The sequence below is a fragment of the Stigmatopora argus genome, chromosome 22 (genome assembly GCF_051989625.1).
Source record: "Stigmatopora argus isolate UIUO_Sarg chromosome 22, RoL_Sarg_1.0, whole genome shotgun sequence".
Classification (NCBI taxonomy): Eukaryota; Metazoa; Chordata; class Actinopteri; order Syngnathiformes; family Syngnathidae; genus Stigmatopora; species Stigmatopora argus.
In genome coordinates this window covers 2,801,823-2,823,426 of record NC_135408.1, presented here as the reverse complement: position 1 = coordinate 2,823,426, position 21,604 = coordinate 2,801,823, and the positions used below count along the sequence as shown (strand labels likewise).

The 21,604-nt window shown below is 40.9% G+C and overlaps 1 protein-coding gene across 1 annotated transcript; it reads right to left on the bottom strand.

Moving 5' to 3' along the window:
- Window positions 1–4,745: 4,745 nt before the first annotated feature.
- LOC144068171 (forkhead box protein O1-A-like) lies at window positions 4,746–21,591 on the bottom strand. Its single transcript, XM_077592485.1, has 3 exons — window positions 20,123–21,591; window positions 7,947–8,138; window positions 4,746–7,240 (listed from the first exon to the last, which is right to left on the bottom strand). The coding sequence occupies exons 1-3, from the start codon at window positions 20,627–20,629 to the stop codon at window positions 6,131–6,133; spliced, it is 1,809 nt and encodes a 602-aa protein (XP_077448611.1). The 5' UTR covers window positions 20,630–21,591; the 3' UTR covers window positions 4,746–6,130.
- Between the last annotated feature and the right edge of the window lie 13 nt (window positions 21,592–21,604).

Genomic DNA, 21,604 nt, shown 5'->3' with positions numbered 1-21,604 from the left:
TGTGGATCTTGTTTTTCTATTCAAATAGAATTAGAGATACTGTGAGAGTGACGATGGTCATTTTTAAAGGTCAGCAAGGTGAACGTTTGTTAAACATCATGGTCAGCAGAACTACTTAATGTTTTATTTTGGTGGGTTCCTGCCTGCAGGGCTCACCATGGGGGCTTGTCGTTTAATTATCATTATTATTATATTGTCCACATCTGTGTGTGTGGGTGTGGTGAGTCTGGCCCTTATATATACTGTGTTCCTTCACCACTTCACGGCCTTAGTAAATTGCGTTTTTTATATTAAGTATTAAAAAAGTTAATGAAAATGTCATAATCAATGCTGAAACTCCCAAAAGGAAGACAGGGGATAAATAATTGTGAGAAGTCAGGGAGCCCCGCCTCTTCTTCAGCACTGAATTGGGTGGCACTCAGCGCTGAAGAAGAATGAAGAATTATTAATATCTTGAAGAATTATTAACATATTGAAGAATTATTACTATATTGAAGAATTATTAATATATTGAAGAATTATTAATATCTTGAAGAATTATTATTATCTTGAAGAATTATTATCTTGAAGAATTATTAATATCTTGAAGAATTATTAATATCTTGAAGAAATATTAATATCTTGAAGAATTATTAATATCTTGAAGAATTTTAAATATATTGAAGAATTATTAATATCTTGAATAATTGTTAATATCTTGAAGAATTATTAATTTCTTGAAGAATTATTAATATCTTGAAGAATTATTATTATCTTGAAGAATTATTAATATCTTGAAGAATTATTAATATCTTGAAGAATTATTAATATCTTGAAGAATTATTAATATCTTGCTTCACTTAATTTGCTCCAGGTGAACATCATACAATGGACTTAAAATGGTAACTTGAAAAAACTCAATTGTGTTTTCCTAAAGGCCAAAAGATGGCGACAAATTACTTTATTTAGACTACGTGGTGGCCTGACTGAAACTCTACATTTAAACTTTAAAGTTTAAACTGTAGCTACCTAGATGCCAATTCGCTTTTGAGGAGTGCTCAAGCATATTTCACATTTTGGTTTTTGATCATTTATCTTGTATTTATCATGCATATCCCTGTTTTTTACAAATGTTCAAATACTGGCTTCTTGGTTAGCTTGTCGGCCTCACAGCTCTGGGGTCTAGGGTTCAAATCCAGGTCACGTCCACCTGTGTGGAGTTTGCATGTTCTTCCCGGGCCTGCATGGGTTTCCTCCGGGTACTCCGGTTTCCTCCCACATTCCAAAAACATGCATGGTAGGCTGATTGGACACTCTAAATTGCCCTAGGTATGGGTGTGAGTGTGCATGGTTGTCCGTCTTCTCATGCCCTGCGATCGGCTGTCCACCGAATCAGGGTGTCCCCTGCCTCTGGCCCGGAGACAGCTGGGATTGGCTCCAGAACCCCCCTCCCCGCGACCCTAATGAGGATAAAGCGGTTCAGAAAATGAGATGAGATGCTGGTTTCTGTTCTCTGTACATTTTATGCTCACAAGGGTCACATTCATATGTTTTTCCTTAATTTGCTGTGAGTATCTCATTTGAATTGTTTGCCATGTCTGCAGCTGTACAAAGTTCAAAATTCAGCCCTCAGTCCATTTCATGAATCAGCACATCCTGGCCTCCTGCTGAGATTTGCCGCTCCGAAAATGTGTGCGTGTACATGTCAAGTTTTTATTAGCAAAGCTCCAAAGACAAAAACCAGCTAGTTCTCTGGCTTTGGGCCATGCGGGGCCACACGAATACATTTGGCAAGACCCCAAAAGCTAATTTTATTTGCGCAAGCCCAGTAGGAATAACAATATATGCGCTCCATCTTTTGTGAAGACTCAGAATCTTCCAGTGTATTGTTAAAAGTGGTTAGAAGACAACTTTTTCCTCTATTTTTACCATCTTTGTGTGTGCCATGCACTTGTATATTTTCCAGTATATCGTCCAATATTCGGATGAATCAGAAGTCGTGTCTCTACTTCCACCTCAGCTGTTCCACTGCCTTTCATTATCGACAACATGTTTGGGCTCAAAGTTCAACAAACAAGGGAGACTTCCATTAACCCATTTGATAACCCACTTTGAGGCTTCATACATTCTTAATTGATCGGTCAAGCAGGAGAAGTGACCTGGTGTCCAGTTGAAAACACCTCCCACTCAGGGACCATGTTGGGGCTTTGTCTCTCTGCAGTTACATGACCCCCACTGTGGGATTCATTGTGTGAAGAAACTGTCATACAAACCTCTGTATGGCCAAGTACCTTTATTGAAGATTATTAATCTTGGTGACTACAAATTCATGATTAAGGTACCCAGTGCTGCTCTGTATTGACTGTTTTTTTCTTAAATATTATGCTCTATCTTGTGAAATATAGATACCAAGAAACAATGTTAAGTTTGCTAAATGGCTTGAGTTATACATTAAGTGATACTTAATGTAAGTAGTAGTAGCTGTAATCTCTCATCTCATTTTCCGAACTGCTTTATCCTCATTAGGGTCGCGGGGGTACTGGAGCCTAACCTAGCTGACTCCGAGCCAGAGGCGGGGGACACCCTGAATCGGTGGCCAGCCAATCGCAGGGCACAAGGAGACGGACAACTATGCACACTCACACCCATACCCAAGGGCAATTTAGAGTGTCCAATCAGCCTGCCATGCATGTTTTTGGAGGAAACCGGAGTACCCAAAGGAAACCCACGCAGGCCCGGGGAGAACATGCAAACTCCACACAGGTGGACGTGACCTGGATTTGAACCCAGGACCCCAGAGCTGTGAGGCCGACGCGCTAACCACTCGCTCCACTGGACCACTCATTAGTAGCTGTAGTGGTAGAAGGTTAATTTTAAGACAAATACAAAAGTTGAAAAACATTCATTCATTTTCCATACCGCTTATCCTGACAAGTACGACGGGGGTGCTGAGCCCTTTCCTGTCAGCTGTGGCTAGCGGACACCCTGAATTGGATTGGATGCACAGGGAACACTGACATAAACAAACACTCGCACTCACACTCATACCTAGGGACACTTTATAGCAAGGGTGTCAAACTTGGGTTGGTTCGCGGGTCACATTAACATCAACTTGATTTCATGCGGGCCGGATCATTTTAGATATAATATTTAGATTTTTTTTTTAATAAATGGAGTAAAAGACCTGGATTAAAAGCCCAGAATATTCAGTTTTTTTTATAGATCTAAAACAATGTTTATTTTAACTTTTAAAAAAAATTTTTTTTAGATTTTACAAAATGGTTTTGGAACTAAAAACACAGAAAAAAAGATTTAAAAATTACAATTATTGATTTAATAGGGGGGAAATCAGGAAATGTAATATACATCTATACTTTTCATTTTAATTTGATCCTAAAACAGAAAGTCGGCACTCATGATTTACTTTCCCGGGCCACACAAAATGATGCGGCAAGCCAGATCTGGCCCCCGGGCCGCCACTTTGACACGTGCTTTAGTGTTCAGTCAACCTGACATGCGTAACATGTGGGGGGAACCCGGAGTACCCGGAGAAAAACCACGCAGATATACGGAGAAGATGCAAACTCCACACAGGAAGGTCCGAACTCTTCATGGATTGAACCCTCGATCTCAGAACTGTGAGGCAAACATGCTATTCACTTGTGTCGCCTCCCATCCAAGTACTAAATAGGCATGTGTTTTGCTTCCCAGATCAGTTGGGGCAAGATATTATACTCGTAAGCTGCATAGGAAATAAAAATTCAGAGAAAAGGAAAATGAATAAAAAGAAAGACAAGGTTCAGTATTGTAGATGAGGAAGTAAAACAATCCATTGTGGAGTCCTGTGCACAAAGTACTGCCATTCGGGCATTTGTTTTTTTCCAGTGAAGAATGAACTTTAAAACATAGGCCGGGGACACCCTTAATTGGTGGCCAGCCAATCGCAGGGAACAAGGAGACAAACAACCATTTATACTCACACTCATGCCTAGGGGCAATTTAGAGTGTCCAATCAGCCTATCATGCCTGTCTTTGGAATGTGGGAGGAAACCAGACTACCCAAAGAAAACCCACACAGGCCCGGGAAGAACATGCAAACTCCACACAGGTGGACTAACCTGCATTTGAACCCAGGTCGCCCACTGTGAGGCCGACGAACTTACCACTCAACTACTGTATCATACTAACTTGATACAAAATCATGACAAATTATATTTGAAATTTTGTAGGGACCGATAAATTAAAGGCTTAGAAATTTAAAAAAAAATGATTTGCAGTTATTACTTAGTAGTTTGGACTTTAAAATCTTACGTATCGACTGTTTAAATGTTAATGATGACATTTCTCTGGGAAACCATAAAGATGACCAGTATCTATTGCTAAAATGTTATTTATGTTATTTATTCAACAATCTTTCAACAGTTCTGGGGGCGTGTTTTGGGAAAGTGTTTCTTTTTCTTTCTTTCCTTTTTTCTTTGTTTAGGGAAGAGGCGGATAAACCTGTGGAAACTTCTGTTGCTTGAGTAAAGATTAAAAATCAGCAATACTATTAATTTGTCCGTCCTTTAAAAGCAAACCCACGGTGGAATAACAGCTAAAATGTGTGGCTGTGAACTAGTCCAAAGCTCGTACCCACAAAATGGGAATAAGAATAAGAACAAACACCTTGGGAAATGGATAAAATATATTGTGAGAGAATCAGACAGTACAAATTTTGGAAAATGTAATTGCAAAAAAAGTTCATCTTTCGTAGAGTACACAGTAAATGTTTAAAATAATTACAGTCAAATCAAAAATAATTTTATAAAGCAATACATTTTAATTTATTGTTGAAGTTTGTCAGAAAATAATTACAATAAACTATAATGGCTAAAATAGTCTTCCATGTACAATAAGTAAATATACAGAGTAACAATGTCTTGTTTCAATTCTATACAGATTCAAAAGGAAAATAGATGTACGTAAAGTAAATTTCATTACATTAAGAGCAACAAAAAATCTTTGTAAATCTCTTGAAAGCTGAAGAGGTAAAATATTTTGAGGTAATGAATGTTTATATATTTACTGGTATTGTTTGGGTTGAATTACAGCACTCAAACAACAATTTGTAACATTATAAAAAGTAGTTTTTGGGACATTTCATTAAAAACTAATTAAAATATACCCTACATAGAAACTACCAAATAACTCTACACTCTATGAACACACATTTGGAGCAATAGTTGGATCCAGCTGCCGTCAATTAATATTTATATACATTTCAACTTCTTATTGCCATTCTATACTACAAATAGTTCGTAATAGTATTTTATCATACCCTCCTTCAAATTGTCTTTAAAACTGCTGTGGAGAGAGATCAGATCAACACTGTAAACTTTTGCAGTCCTGCCCTTGAAGTGATCACTACAGCAACCTGCATCTCAAATGAAGATGAAATAAGAATTACATTAAAAGTATTTAAGGGGATATAACAACATCAGGGGGCTCACTATTGATCCTGTAATATCTGCCACCCCTCCCTCTAAAAGGGTCCATTGCCATCAATGAAACATAATTTACTGCTTGATTGCCATCAGTGGTATACCACGGGTCAAAAGATTTTTTACTGGTTCACTTTTGGCGCCGCTGGCCGACGCCGACAAAAGTCTTGTTGTTTCGGTTCCGATGTCGTTGTTTAAAACTTTGCATTGTCACGTCATTTGTCACTGGGTCAAAGCAGTCTTCAGTAAAAAAAATTTTTTGCAAAACAACAGAATACGGTATTTACTAGCTGGTCCTTTTCCTTCTATCTGCTCAATCAAGTTATCTCACCACACGGTCGGACGGAAAACAAATAGAGATTTATATCGGCGGGTGTTCTTCCTTTAACCTCCTTTAACTATATTTTCTGATAAAATGCTTGAATTTCATGAAAAAAAAACTTTTAAATGCTGGCTGGCACTGTGATAGAACTAAACGGATGAAAAAGGCTACCTTCCATTCTGGTAAGTAATTCTAGGTTGCTGGTCAACAGCAAAATTGGATTAAAACTATGGTTTTGGGTCATTTTATAAAGAAAAAGACGAGTTGTGAAGTCCAGTGAATTCCAAGCTATCAAAGTCAGTTAAGTACCCCCTTTGACTTTAAAGGCTGGAAAGTACAACGCAAAGAGCTAGCCTGACACCCAGCTGTGCGTGGTGGTCTTCACCCTCTGGGGGAAGACTTGCGACCCAGCCGCTGGGTCAAAATTGAAGTCCAGTGCACCGCCATCCATGAGTGTTTCGTGAAGGACGGACTCCATGTCACATTCAAACCTCTCAATGGACATATTGTCCAGGTCGCTGGGTAGCCGCTCTTGGTGATGCATACGTGAATGAAGTTCCCTGTTGCTGCGGTAGGCAGGCGTGACATCATTACCTGTGGCCGGCTGGCCACGGGACAGCTGTGTGCATGTCCTCAGACTGGTCATTTGAGGAGTAGCGCCCAGGAAGCTACCCAGACTTGTCAAGGGGATAATGCTGCCGCTATTTAGGTCTCGCGAAGTTGGACAACACTGATCATGTATAGACAATGGATTCTCGTAACGGGACGGAGAACGGATCATTTTGGCTCCGTTATGGATCCCCAATTGCCTCTGGCTGTCATAAGGACGCCTTGGACACTGGCTTCTCCCAACATGAGAAATGAGTGACTCCTTGAATAGAATCATGTTTCTACTAGCATCAGCTTCTGAACTCAGGAGCTCTTTAAGGAGGCCTGCAGAGTAGCCAAAATGGTTCTCATAAGTCCCGTAGTCCTGCTTATTCATCGGGGCAGGGGGCACGGGGTTCATCCTGGGCTGACTGTACATGCATTTTAGGAAGTCCTGTTGCGGCAGTGGGGGATTATAAGGACCACTCTGTAGCATAGAAACATTGGAGGAGTCAGAACCCATTTGGGAGTTCTTGGGAAACACAAGATTCATGTTGTCCGCCAAGTTCTCCATGACCATCTCCGAGCCACCCATGGATCTGGACACTTCAGACAGGCTGGGAAGAGACACGGCAATCTTACTCCCCCCGGGGTAGATCAGGTGGCCCTCGGCTTCCCCGAGTTCATCTTGCTCAGAAGGAAAAGGTGAATGGCGGCCGCTGAGGGTGCTGGCGTCCGAGTTAGCGCGTGTTCTGAATGAGCTCCAGGACTCAAAGTCCTCGTTGCTGTGGGAGCATGGGCTTCCCAGCCAATTGGAGTACTGTGAGCCAGGGCTGCTTGGTCCTCCTCCAGCACCATCCTGTAGCGCAATCTGGGGGTGAGGAAATTACAAATGACTCACAAATACACACTGAACTGTAAACAAGTCAGAGGTGGGGGAAATTTTCAGGTACAAGCACGCCTAAGAAAGGAGAAATCGTTTTAATGGCACCTTCATAAGCTGAATGCCAATCTATCATAACCATGTGTATACCCAAATGCCATCAAAATTAAAACATTTTCTTTTTTCATAGTCAAAGTGACGCAATCATGGAAAAGTAAATATTTCTCCACCTTGTTTTGGTGCCTGATGTCACCAAATGGGTATCTTGTGATAACAGAAAAGAAAACATGGAAAGTCTATTGGCTCGGTTTATGGCAAAGCATTGGCCTTAATGTAAAAATCAATGAGAGAACTTAAATAACTTTGGAATTTGAATTAAACTCTTATGAACGAACGTTGTTATTCTTGTTACATTTGACCGAAAAAGGGCATTCATTTGTGTCAGGCATTTATGAATAACAGGAAGCTAAAGAAACAAGGCTAATCAAACAAATTTCCAATGACCACAACTTGAGCCTCAAATTATACATTTAAGTAAAATACACCTTTTGTTCTTGAAAAATAGGAATTTTATCGCTGTTTGTGTAATATGGCTTAATTCATTAATGAATGTCAGGTGTAGTCACAAAGAAAGAAGTTTCTTCCATTCCCTTAATACAAAATGAAAGTACACATCTCAAAGGCAGTGCTATACCTTCTTCTTTGTGGCTCTTCCTCGGCTCTTGCCGAACTTGCTGTTGTTGTCCATCGAGGCAGCTCTGCGTCGAGGTGATTTCCCATTTTTTCCACCGTCCGGGTTCAGCATCCACCACGAACTCTTACCCGTTCCTTCATTCTGAATGCGCATGAAGCGACTATGCAACGAAAGGTTGTGTCTGATGGAGTTCTGCGGGGGTCAGAAAGGTCAGGAAAGCATTCAAATCCATCCCTCTACTTTGTTTAACATTGTAACTGGTTGACACGTATTATGTATGTCTGACCAAGAAGTAAAAGCACACTTGGTAGACTTAGCTCCACAACAACACACAGCATTTACACACATTGTCTGAGAAAAAATGTCCACATCTTTATTTATTCTGGTCATCATTCTCCCCCCCCTCTTCACAGGAGGTGATGATCATTTGTTTCCTGTGATGTCAGTGCTGTTTTATCAGCACATCTCAATCCCACCCATCTGCTGGCAGCAGAACTACTCCACCAAAGTGGAAAAGTAGTCCGAACAAAACAAAAAAAGGGGAGTCACCATAAGTAAGGGAGTAAAATGACATTGCTGCAATTTCAAAGTATTTTTGCCAATGAGACAGAGCAGCATTACTTTTAGTTCCCCCAAATTGCTCTTTTTTGTACACAGTTATTTCTGTGCACACCTAAAACTCCATATAGTCTGCTACTAGTAGATAATGATACCGTATGGGTCTAAAAAAGGGAGCCAGTCTCGCCTCCTGTCATAATTTTTGCAGACTGGAAGGCGAAGAAAAGAGTCCCATGCAATAAGCGTGCAGACGTATTGTACTGTCTAGGCCTCTTGGGGGAGAAAAAAAATCTTCCAAATCTAGCAATGCATGTCTGCTTTAAAACAACATGTTGAACAAAACATGAATAGTGGGGAAGTTCCCCAAAATGGCCACAACAAGACAAAAGCAGTTCATTGCAGTTACGATGGAGCCAGATGTCCTCACCCACTGAGTTCATCAGGCCTTAACATGCAAGGATGTTATGATCACTGTTCCCTCTAAGCTGCGCGCGTGCGCAATTGCGCACTACTCTCGTCTTCTCTGCGCAGCAGAAATCCTATGGCGCGCAGTAAAAAAAAAAAAACGGATTTTTTTTTTTTTTTTTTTTTTTTTTTTTTTTTTTTTTTTTTTTTTTTTTTTTTTTTACCCCTTTCTTCATGATGGGCTCGGTTCTAATGTCCAAAGAGCTCCAGTATTTGTATTTAATCATTAAACGCTGTTTTCGGCTGGATTTGACCGAATTTGAGAGCATTTTGAGCTGTTTGGCGAATGGACGTATATAGACGTTTTTTTGCCTCCATCGCGATATCATCACGACATTTTACCAAGGAATTCACTTCCCTGGGCTCGGTTCTAATGTCCAAAGAGCTCCAGTATTTGTATTTAATCATTAAATGCTGTTTTAGGATGGATTTGACCCGATTGCTGTCATTTTACGGCTCGGTTCTGCTACATCTGCCCGCCCAAGAGTGCTTATTCCCGGGCTGCCATTGATGGTAGACTAACATTGATTTTTACTATAATTTGGACAACACCGGCGGCGGGCCGGATTAAAAATCCTAACGGGCCGTATATGGCCCGCGGGCCGAGGTTGAAAAACTTGTACACACACGATCCGGGGGCGGGGCGAGCGCGCGAATCCCGTTTCGGCGAAACCTCCGTTCGGCCGAATGAACGTTCGGCGGAACGTCCATTCGGCGTCCTGCCCGTCTGTCAAACGTCCGTCGGCGAAACGTCTTTAGGCGAATCATCCGAGTACCGATGATGTCGCTCACACTGGTACTCAGTGCGCTCAGGGAGGTTGACTTTCTGCTCAGACCAACGAAAAATTAGAGGGAACATTGGTTATGATGCTCAAATTCAAAACAAGAAATGCCTATTATTTGTCATTTTTAGAGGTTGACGTCACAGTACTGTTTTATTTTCAGCGTATGCATTTTATTTCAAGTGTGAACGTTCTTATCGGTAAAAATGTAAGAATCTACGTCTATTTAATTGGATGACTGTCGTCATACAAGAGCCACAGAAAGTCCATCAACGTTCATGTGAGGATGAGAGCACATTTTAGCTAAAGCATAAGCACGGGGTGGAGGTTACAGGGTTCGCATGTTAAGAGGGGAGGGTGCTAGAGTGAGATGTTGTTGCTATGTGGCTGGGGTCAATGGGTTCACCGCTCAGTGAACACGAGGCTCCTCCGCCTCTAACAGAGACGTGCAAACAGGCTGGATGGAGGATTGTGTGTAATGTACTACTTTCTGACTCAACTTCCCTTCTCGCCCCGACTTTTATGTAATACGGCCTCCAGAGAAGGATATCCTGCAAGTGCAGAATGGAGAGAGTGAGGTGGCATTCAAACAATATTCAATCTGTTACTGTTTATTTGAATCCAGGCTTTTTCCCTCTCAGCCAGTGTGGATGCAAACAGGAAATTAGCAGAACAGTCTCACTTACAGACGTCAAACCATAAGTAAGCAACAAGTAAAAGCCCAGCCGAGATCATTGGCGATATGCTAATGTATACACCCTCTGATTAGTCCTAACAATACATCAGACTGCTTGACTGGTCCCCGGGAAGAAGCATTCTCTCCTCAGTCTGGGATAATCCTGGTTTGAGACAGACCTCACCTCACCCAAAAGAGAACAAAAGGCATCCCCAGCCTCGCTAATTCAGGAGGTGCCCCTGTCACACACATTATTCCCCTCAAAACCCAACCTAAGGAAGCCACATTAAACCATTCATAATACCTGAGGCTGCATGACACATCATCTGAATGTTGCCATTCACAAATTGATTAACTTGATCAACCTCTGTATGCCTACTAAATTATATTCTCAAAGACAAAATAGCGAGAAAGTGGGACTGGTTGCAGAGTGAAGCTCTGGTGAGTCATTTGAGCTCTGACCCATTTATAATTGTAATACTACTGTTCTATTCTATTCTAATATTACTGATGCTGTATTCTGAACACCAGAAAGAATTATTACAAAGGTATGAAGGATTGTTTGAAGATTTAATCGTTAGTTTGGTAGCAGATTCACTGGAGAATTATTCCAAATGTCCTTAAAAGGTTTTTGTACTGGATTGAAATATGTAGAGAGATATGTTTCTAAACATTTCACAAAATGAAAAACAAAGAGAACATTCTGCCTTCCAGAGAAATAACAAATGGGCTCTGTTTCAAATTCTACATTTGCTTACCAGTACAATGGTAGCTTTATGCTTATTTTTATTTAAAGAAAATACTAAAAGGCTGAAGTGAACTCCAAATCAAATGTCAGTCACCCTTTCACTGGTGAAGTTCTACCACTACCAGCTTGGGTCAGCTGGTGGAAAGCCATCAGAAATCGGGACATATTTATTGGCTGCTGAAAGACGCTATTTTCAGTATGCACTCAAGAATGTCACATGGCAGGTTGCAAAGCCGAAATGCCAACCATAAAATACCTTGTAATTAGCTATCCCAATACAGGAGAAATACCACATGCCTGTCAATATCTCTCACGTAAAGTCTAGTGAAATTTGCAATCTATTTTGAATGTGAAGGGAGGGAAAAAGTTCCTCCCGCTGAACCCGAAAACAATCTCACTAACACAGCTGTTGCTCCTTGTGAAGCCAAGCGTGAGGCTTTCTGTAACGGTTAGAGGATGAACAAACAAAACATGGCTGTTGAGCAGACTCAGGTGCAACCAAGGTGAAACTTGATCTTAGATTCAACATCAGGACAGATGTTGTACATAATGAATATAGTGCCAGGCCCTATTACAGAAAAGGGGCTGGGGAGTGACCCCGTTGAAATAAATAAATAAAAACGCTTCATTTTTGTTGAATAGAATGAGTAAAAATTCAGTCCAAAAATTGGATTCCCAATGAAAAGCATATGGTTTTAAACTGTACTGGTAATCATACCCTCTCTAGAAAAATATAAACTACAGGTATTGTCATCGCTGTTACTACAAGTTAAAACTATTTGCTATGGAGTGGTACCTCGACATACGAGTGGCCCGACATACGAGAAATTTGAGATACGAGTAAAATTTCGGGCAAATGTTTATCTTGAGATACGAGACAAATTTTGATATACGAGCAGACAGTGGACGCGAGAGGCTCCTCTCTCTCCCCGCAACTCCCTCGTGTAATGTCTCTCTGGTCGCAACTCCCTCGTGTAATGTCTCTCTGGTCGCAACTCCCTCGTGTAATGTCTCTCTGGTCGCAACTCCCTCGTGTAATGTCTCTGCCAGCACTGGGCGGAGCGTTGCATTTTTTCAGTGGTTTTTTTTCCGTTAGTCATTGCGAATGGCGAGGCGATCGCTAATACGAGAGTTATATATACTACTCGTTGGCAAGTGGTCTTGCGTTATCCTATTGTGAGGACATTTGTGTGCATAATTTTCGGAATATTTTAAAGGGAATACAAAAGCAAACTACCATCGATAGGTTGCATCTGAAACTCAGGGTGGAGGCGGGGCAAACAGAGCCAACCCGGGAGAAGAAAGGTATAAAAATGTAAAACAAAATTAGAATTAAGTTTAGTGTAAGGTTAGATTAAACTTATTTTTGAGTGTCTGCATCGTAATCCAAGTTCATTTAAATTTGTTTATGTTATGTTACGAGCGCGTTGCCGTGCAAAGATTCACCCCCCCCCCCCCTGTCTACCCTCCGCAAAATCCGTCTAATTTTAGTTCTATTAAACACATTTTAGTATACTATTAAACCACTAGTTATTTGATACTTTGTTAATAGATGGCGAATTAGAACAAATAAAACATATTTTTAAATCCAATATCCTGTTTTTGGTGTTTTTTCAGAGGGTTGGAACGAATTAATTTGTTTTTAGTTCATTTCAATGGGAAATGTCCGTCTGAGTTACGAGAAAATCGACATACGAGCTCAGTCCCGGAACGAATTAAGCTCGTATCTCGAGGTACCACTGTACTTAGATCTAACTGTAAGGGGATGACACCTGTGGGCATCTGCTTCTCCCCTCCCCCACTTCTCATAAGATTGGAGTGTTTTTTTAGCTACAAAGCGGCAAATTATACAGATATGTATACATAGACATTTTTAAAAAGCATGACCTATTCTCAAAGTAAGAATAGAGAACATCGCATCTTACTGAGCATCACACTGCAGGGCAACCGACTTCAACCACCACTTCAAAGGAGGTCTAAGTACAAAAAGAAGCAGTATGATAGATGGCAAGTGGAACAAATGAGGTAGTTCTACAAGAGGACACAGAAATTAAAAAAAAAAAGATTCCTAAAGCATGTCTTGTGCACATGTTCACAATGAATTTAGAAAAAAAGTTATTTATACCTAAAGAACTACATCTATGTGAAGGAAAGAACGTGTTATGTATATAATCTATTATAATATAATGCAAAAGTCATAAATCTGAAAGGAAGAATTTGCAACGATACTACAAAATATAAAACTGATCGGAAATTGTAATGCAAGTCTCATCTTCAGGACTAATCAATCTTCACAATTCATTTAGATTCCGTTACGCTTTGCCGACAGACACCTCATGTGGCTTCTCTTTCCAGCCATGTCTGTTTTTGCATAATGCATTTAGGCAAGGTTCTTTATGCAAACATGCTATGGGGGGTGACTGGGGGACAATGAAGTAACACAAATGCCAAGGATTCCACAGGCTCGCACATTGGTACACAGCAGACAGTATGAAGGCCTCTGAGTCAGCTGAGTGTTCCCTCCTTCCCCCAAGCCACAGAAAAAAAGGGCCCCAGCCCTGAGCCTCCTTTTCTTCATTTAAACTCTGAGCGGGCCTCTTAAGTTCCCAGGCGGGCCTCTCCTCTTTTAACCTTGTGAGTCCCAAGACAATTGCCTGATAGTTATTCAATACGCCACAATATATCTCATGTCTCTCATCAGCAACGTGTCCCTGGATGTCCTAGGTCAAAGTGTAAGATCTATATCAACCTCAACAACAACACCCATAGGAACTGCAAATTCAAAGTAAAAATTAATACGTTGTTAGATTGGGCAAAAGTAGAGACTGATGTTAACAACCCTGACAAAGTTTAATGAATTAACACAGTTAGAGGTACAGTATTTTATCCTTTTAAAACTATCAAGACACTTTTGATAAACCAGACACATTTTAATTGGACAATATAGTAAATTGAGGCTACATTTGTGTGGTTCTTAATGAAGTCTTTTTTTATCTACTCATTTTTTGGTAGGTCTACATGCTTTTTCACGCATTGTGGAATCCAGGAATTGTTTGTAATAAAGGCATGGTAGTATATTGTCCCTTGCTGAAATGGAAACGCAAGTGACCCATACTATGGTAGGCCAAAAAGCAGTGACAACACTCTGGCTAGGGTTTCCTGATGGCACAAAGTTGGATTTTAAACCCATCTCAAACAAAAACTGGCAAAAATCAGAGCGAACGACCTATCGCCTCTAATTTAAAAAATCAAGCTGTCTCGTTTTCGGCACATATCTTCGAACATATTTCATGAATTTAGAAGCAAATTGTCAAAATGAGTTTACGGTCCCTTTAGTCCTTTTGTTCTGAAGGTACTTAACTAAATCTATTCCAACATATCTGGAAGCAATCAAAACAGATGGATTACTAGTATTTACTCGCATACAAGCCGGATTTTTTTCGCTTTTTCGTGATTTTTTTCTGCTAATACATATATTTTTTCTAGTTCATAAAAATGTGAAAATCCACGCTGAAACTCGTAAGCGGAAGCCACTCCCCTGTCTTCCGCTTTCTAGTAGGACTCAGCGACGAAGAAAAAAAATAAGGTAATTATAATAGGGGTGACCCTACTTCGCGATTTTTCGATTATAGCGGTCTTGTCTGGTCTACATCAACCGCGATATTCGAGGGATTACTGTATTGCGTTTCTCTGCACGCGCAGATATTCCCACACAAAATGGTCATGTAAACGTGGAATTAAAAAAACAGCAACACAAGATCGTGGTCGAATTAACATGGCCTAAGAAAAGATTTGTCAACGGACTGAAACTGGCTTTGGCTATTGTGACTGTATTTTGAAACATTGCAAGCCTAATGTGTAGAGCAGTGGTTCTTCATCTTGTTGGAGCTACCGAACCGCACCAGTTTCATTTGCGTATTCACCGAACACTACTTTAGCGTAAAATGAAATGTGATTTTTTTTTAAATTCAAGATATATAAAATCCTTGCAGCACTGATTGTCCAAGCAATGTCAGGGGATCATCTGCAGCCAGTGATGGTCAAGCGGGGCATGTTGTCGTGAATAGACATAATGAGTCGATGCGTCTTGACCTCCGCGGCAGAGGCTCCACTGAACCCCTGAGACCGACTCACCGAACCCCTAGGGTTCGATCGAACCCAGGTTAAGAACCACTGGTGTAGAGCAATACAAGTAAATGTTAGCTTATAGGCTGCATGCCGCCATTCTCGGATCCACAAATATTCCAAAGGGAAACCACTCCCCAACCTAGAGAGGCGCCTAAACTGGTGGCAGAGACATTTTGAGATAGCACTACAGTTTGAGAGGGAAAACAAAATGCTAAAAGCGAGGCTGACAGGAAGCTTCTGAGGTTGCAACATCGCTCTCGTCCTTCTTTCCGCCCACCTTAGGCGGCGCTTTCGAATCATTCTCAACTCTCAAATCTCCACCCACCATGAAGCGGCTGCCTGCCCTCTATCTGTGGATACACTCCAGGATGCGGCTTTTCAGTCAAAATATCAGCAATGTAAGAACGGAAAGCACAACATTAACAAATGTTGAAATGGATTTAAACGACTCAAAGTTCATTAAAATTCACAAAACATGTACAGTCTTAAATATAGGTTCCTCCGGTGGTGTTTTGCCAGGCGGGGATGTTAACACATGGCACTATTTTCCATCCACTTGCCAGGAAATGCGTCATAGTTCATTGTAGGGGGACTGTCGTATTTTTTTAACAGGAAAGTGTAAAAATAACCATTAAAAGCGGTTCCAAAGCCCAGCAAGCATACCAACAAAAGAATGGTTAAGTGGAGAGCCGTTGCCTTAAAATGAATGATATCTTAAACTATCTTGATTAGTCGGAAACAGCATTTAATAGTTGTTCTTAGGATACCATTTGGTGATAAGCTCTTAAATGTCATATTTAACTAAAGAATGTATTTGGAGCAGTGAATCCAAGTAGTTGCAGTTAATCTCTTACAAGACTGAAAAGAATCCCATGAATGTTTTGGCAATGAGTAGATGGTATTATTTGATAAGAGCACTTCAGTTTTTTGTGGTTATATTCATGAATATTTATGTGAAGCTGTAAAATGTCAAGCAAATGTTATTCAAAGTTCATAAACTAGTGGTTGGGGGGAAAAATGAGTGGTCGTCATAGTACAAGGCCACAAATAAATTCAGTGGAAAATCCCAACAAACCACAGCCAGAGAAGAGAAAATAAATCATCCACTGATGTAGAATAATCCTAATAAATCAGCACTATATATATATATATATATATATATATATATATATATATATATATATATATATATATATATATATATATACACACAATATATAAAAATGTTAATAAAAAAATGAAAGAATGACCTTATAACTTTATCCTTTGAATGAAAATGCATCTGTTCTGTATTCATGGAGTTAAACTTGGGTGAAAAGTAAGGTCAGAGGGGGAAGTGACGTAATAAAGAGTGTCCCTCTCTTTCTCTCGGAGCTGGGGCATCCGCTGAGGAAACTCTAGAAGACACAAGGATGTGAGCACAGAGCTCAGGAATGGAGGATGTTTGACGTTCTTCCCGCCAACCCCTCTGGCCTGCCCCCTTCCCTTCCACGCACGACTCACCGAAGACCAATGTTCCCTCTAATTTTTCGTTGGTCTGAGCAGAAAGTCAACCTCCCTGAGCGCACCGAGTACCAGTGTGAGCGACATCATCGGTACTCGGATGATTCGCCTAAAGACGTTTCGCCAACGGACGTTTGACAGACGGGCAGGTCGCCGAATGAACGTTCGGCGGAACGTCCATTCGGCGACCTGTCCGTCTGTCAAACGTCCGTCGGCGAAACGTCTTTAGGCGAATCATTCGGTCACGACATCATCATTGCTCGCTATGGGCACACCAGTATCACACCTGCCACAAGCAGGTGCATGTCAATGTTCCCTCTAATTTTTCATGTAAAACATGCTGTAAAACACGAAAAACATAAGTGGACAGAGCTACTGCCACTGGCTGCCGCTTAAACGGCGCCATCATGGGGAAAGGGGTAAAAAAAAAAAAAAAAAAAAAAAAAAAAAAAAAAAAAAAAAAAAAAAAAAAAAAAAAAAAAAAAAAAAAAAAAAAAAAAAAAAAAAAAATCAGATTTTTTTTTTTACTGCGCGCCATATGATTGCTGCTGCGCAGAGAAGACGTGAGTAGTGCGCAATTGCGCACGCGCGCAGCTTAGAGGGAACACTGCCGAAGACTCACTGAACTTTTCGTATCAGCTCCTGTCACTGTTGACAGGAAGCTATAGAGCACTCAATGCATGCTGTATGTATTTTTCAAGAACTTTTTGCATTGGTCTTTAGTTGCAAATGACTGCTCAATCAAAGCATGATTTTTTTTTTTTTTTTTGTTCTTTAAGGGGGTTAAACAATGGAGACTATATTTGATAGCGGAGGCATTTCCTGCCATGGACAGGTTCCAGGAAGTGCTACACAGCTGAAATATAAAAAGTTCACTATGAACTTTCTCTCGTTTCAGAGTATTTCCATCTGCCTAAGTCAATGCTTTGCATAGCATCCCAATTTTTGAACTAGCAGTTTTGGGGAAATTTATCTCATGTCCTTGAGCTGTATACATTTATTGGGATTTAAAAAAAAGCCTGTTAAAATGCAGAATAGATGACAAGACCATGATTTCCGCAAGGAGCTGTGACCATAAATAGATTATTTTGTCTGTTGGAAAATTCACATAAGTTTGCTATACATTAATGAATGCAACAGAAATATTACACATTACATGTTTTTCCTTTACAAGAGAGATACGGCACATTTAATATGTAATCTGGGTAGTATTTACTTTTTGTGTGTTTTTTTTCCTCTGGTAGTATACTGTTAAATATGTGCACTGGCTCGATGAAGACGCTAGATGAAATGATTTCCCACACCCAAATAAACAATTTGATTCATTGAATCGTGTGCATTATTCAAACATGTGGATAATAACATCCATCTTTTTTTTACTTATCATCATAGGGTCTACAGTGAAATTGAGGCTGTCACTAACTTTGAGGTTAGGTATATCCTGGATAGGGGACTGGTCACTCATCTAACGTTGAGATTTTTGTTTGATCCTTTCATGCAGTAATTATGATTTTCTTTCTTCTTTTTAAATGTGACAGGGCACTCATTGAACTCATTGGCTGTCATTGACAGCAGTAGATGTGAAAATGGATTGGACGTTTACTTCTGTCAATGACACTGAAACATTAAAAATCACAACAAGTCTGCCAGGTTTAAATGAACCGTCTATCGCCATCAATGGCATGCATGCAGTTGAAATGTTGAAATATATATATATATATATATATATATATATATATATATATATATATATATATATATATATATATATATATATATATATATATATATATATATATATATATATATATATATATATATATATATATATATATATATATATATATATATATATATATATATATATATATATATATACATTTAGAGGGCTTTTAGGGTGCCATAAAGTATAACTATAACATTGTATTCATTTATGAACATATTTATAATGCTAAAAACATAAAAATAGTCACTTGCTCTCTAAAGTGTTTAAAGTATTAGGTGTCAAAAAGATACATTTTTTTAATTAATAAAAATAGTTACTCGCTCCGTAAAGTGTTAAAGATCTCTCATCTCATTTTCTGAACCAATTTATCCTCATTAGAGTCACGGGGGGTGCTGGAGCCTATCCCAGCGGACTTCGGGCCAGAGGCAGGGGACACCCTGAATTGGTGGCCAGCCAATGGCAGGGCACAAAGAGACAAACAAACCATTCACACTCACACAGATACATAGGGGCAATTTAGAGTCTCCAATCAGCCTACCATGCATATCTTTGGAATGTGGGAGGATTTAAAAAAAATCACCAAAAAGTCACTCGCTCTAAAGCAGGGGTAGGAAAACTATTCCACGCAAGTGGATGCAGGTTTTCATTCCAACCCATAAAAAGGACACCTTTTCACCAATCTTGTGTCCTACAAGTGGACTGCATTTAGTTGCTTCTTGTTTTCTGCAGAAATCTCATTGGGTTAAATTGTCTTTTTCTGGATCGGTTGCAAAAAAACCTGCATCCACAGCGGTCCTCAAGGACCAGTTTGCCCCCCCCCCCCCTGCTCTAAAGCAGGGATGGCCAAACCGGTCCTCGAGGGCCGCTGTGGGTGCAGGTTTTTGTTCCAACCGATCCAGCACAGACATTTTGACCAATGAGATTTCTGAAGAAAACAAGAAGCACCTGACTGCAATCCACTGATTGCACTTGTAGGACACCTGATTGGTGAAAAGGTGTCATCTTGATGGGTTGGAATGAAAACCCGCACCCACTGCGGCCCTTTGTGGAATAGTTTGGACACCCCTGCTCTAAAGGGTCCAAAGTCTTAAGTGTCTCATCACATCTCATCTCATTTTCTGAACCGCTTAATCTTCATTAGGGGTGCGGGGGTGCTGGAGCCTGGACAGACACCCTCAATTGGTGGCCAGTCGATCACAGGGCACAAGGAGACGGACAACCCTACACACTCACACCCATATCTAGGGGCAATTTAGAGTGTCCAATCAGCCTACCATGCATGTTTTTGGAATGGGTGAGGAAACCGGAGTACCCGGAGGAAACCCATGCAGAACATGCAACCTCCACACAGATGGACATGACCTGGATTTGAACCAAGGACCCTATAGCTGTGAGGCCGACACGCTACCCACTCACGCTACCCACTCACTCCACCGGGCCGCCTAGTCTCAAGTGTCAACTTATAAATCACTGTCCACTGTAGGAACCAGTGTCCCCGAAAGGGGAGAAAAAAGTTATCAATATATATAATTTTAAAGATGCTCCACCTAAAAATAATTAAATGAACTCGTCCCACGTGCAGGCACTCACCTTCCATCCCGCAGAGCTGTTGCTATCTCCTTTATCCTTGAAGTAAGGCACACTCTTCACCATCCAGTCGTAAATTTGGGACAGGGTGAGTCTTTTCTCGGGTGAGCTCTCGATGGCCCTGGTGATGAGGTCGGCGTATGACATGTTCCCCCAGGCGTTGCGACGTGACGAGCTGCTCTTCCTCTGATTCGAGCCGGCCAAGGATGCCGCACCAGAAGGGAGCACCTGTTGCTGGGACGTGAGCTGCGAGCCGGGCTGCTGCGGCTGCAGGTGTTGCTGGGGGCCCAAGTGGACGTGCAAGTGCTTCGGCTTCTCTTCATAGTCCCCCTCCAACAAGCACAAGGGGAATTCGCCGTTTCCCCCCGGCTCCTGCAGCATCGACGGGGCCGGGGAGGATGTGGTGGAACCGGCGGGGTCCACGAATTCCGGCAGCGGCCAGGTGCAAGAGCGCGGCCGGGTGAGAGGCTCGAAGTCCGGATCTACTTGGAGCGGTGGAACCTCAGTCATGTCGCGTTCGAAGCGGCTCCCAGGCTCATAGACTCCCAGGTGAATTTAAAGAATGCTAAAGTTTGGGTAGCTTTACGTTAGGTGTGTGGGGCAGAGCTGGTCGATTGTAAGTCTACCGTGGTGTCCAAAGCATCCTGATCTAAATACTTGTTTCAACTTCTCAAGCGTGGCGCCTTGTGGGAAGAACAACCCACATGAAGGGTGCGATGATGCCTTCACGTCCTGTCACATGCTCGGTCGTCTGGTTTCTTTGGCAGGACTCTCGCGTGTTTTTGAGAACATCAATAAATTGTACTCAATTTAAACATCAATACATGAATAAAGCAATGCAATAAACAACACCGTCATAGTTATATGAATTACAGCGGGTAGAGGACATTTTAAAATCAAGAGTAAAATGTTGGTATGAAAAGAGAAAATTCTCATTGAAACGTAGGTTTAGTTTGGAGAACTAAATCAACGGTCTTCATTGCAGACCACGAACACACCATGCGTGTTTCTCATAATATTAGACATGTTACTTACTACCAAGACATTAATTTATTGGACAACGCCGCTTGTAAATTCAGATTCAGGCACAAAAGGTGACGCAAGTGCTGCCCTCTATTGGTGCGTCAGGATGAAAAACACAATTTTCCCCCTTTTAGCAATGACTCCAAACATTATTGTCTGCATTTGGGCACAGGTGTATAAACAAACACGCTTATTTGCCTCGCAATTATCCAAGTTGCCAACACAGCACCATGCCACCAACGGGCATGTTTAAGGAAAAGTGAACAAAATGTGGAAACGGGAGTGTTTTCAAATGTCAATCTCTCAATGGTGCAAGCTTACTCAAACAATAAATAAAGCAGCGTGAGCATGGAGAAACTGCATGCTTCTTTGTTCCTATGTTCTTAACTTCAAAAGCACTTCCTTGTAAAGGGCAAGAGGTCCAAGTTCTATTTAACCTTGTATTTTAAACCAGCCCGTCTT

What these genes read in the sequence shown, in the direction of transcription:
- LOC144068171 (XM_077592485.1), bottom strand. Translation starts at nt 20,629, where the DNA reads ATGACTGAGGTTCCACCGCTCCAAGTAGATCCGGACTTCGAGCCTCTC. An exon ending in ACAGCTCTGCGGGATGGAAG is followed by an intron (nt 8,139 to 20,122) that starts GTGAGTGCCTGC and finishes TGACCCCCGCAG; the next exon opens with AACTCCATCAGACACAACCT. An exon ending in GAAGAGCCACAAAGAAGAAG is followed by an intron (nt 7,241 to 7,946) that starts GTATAGCACTGC and finishes CCTCACCCCCAG; the next exon opens with ATTGCGCTACAGGATGGTGC.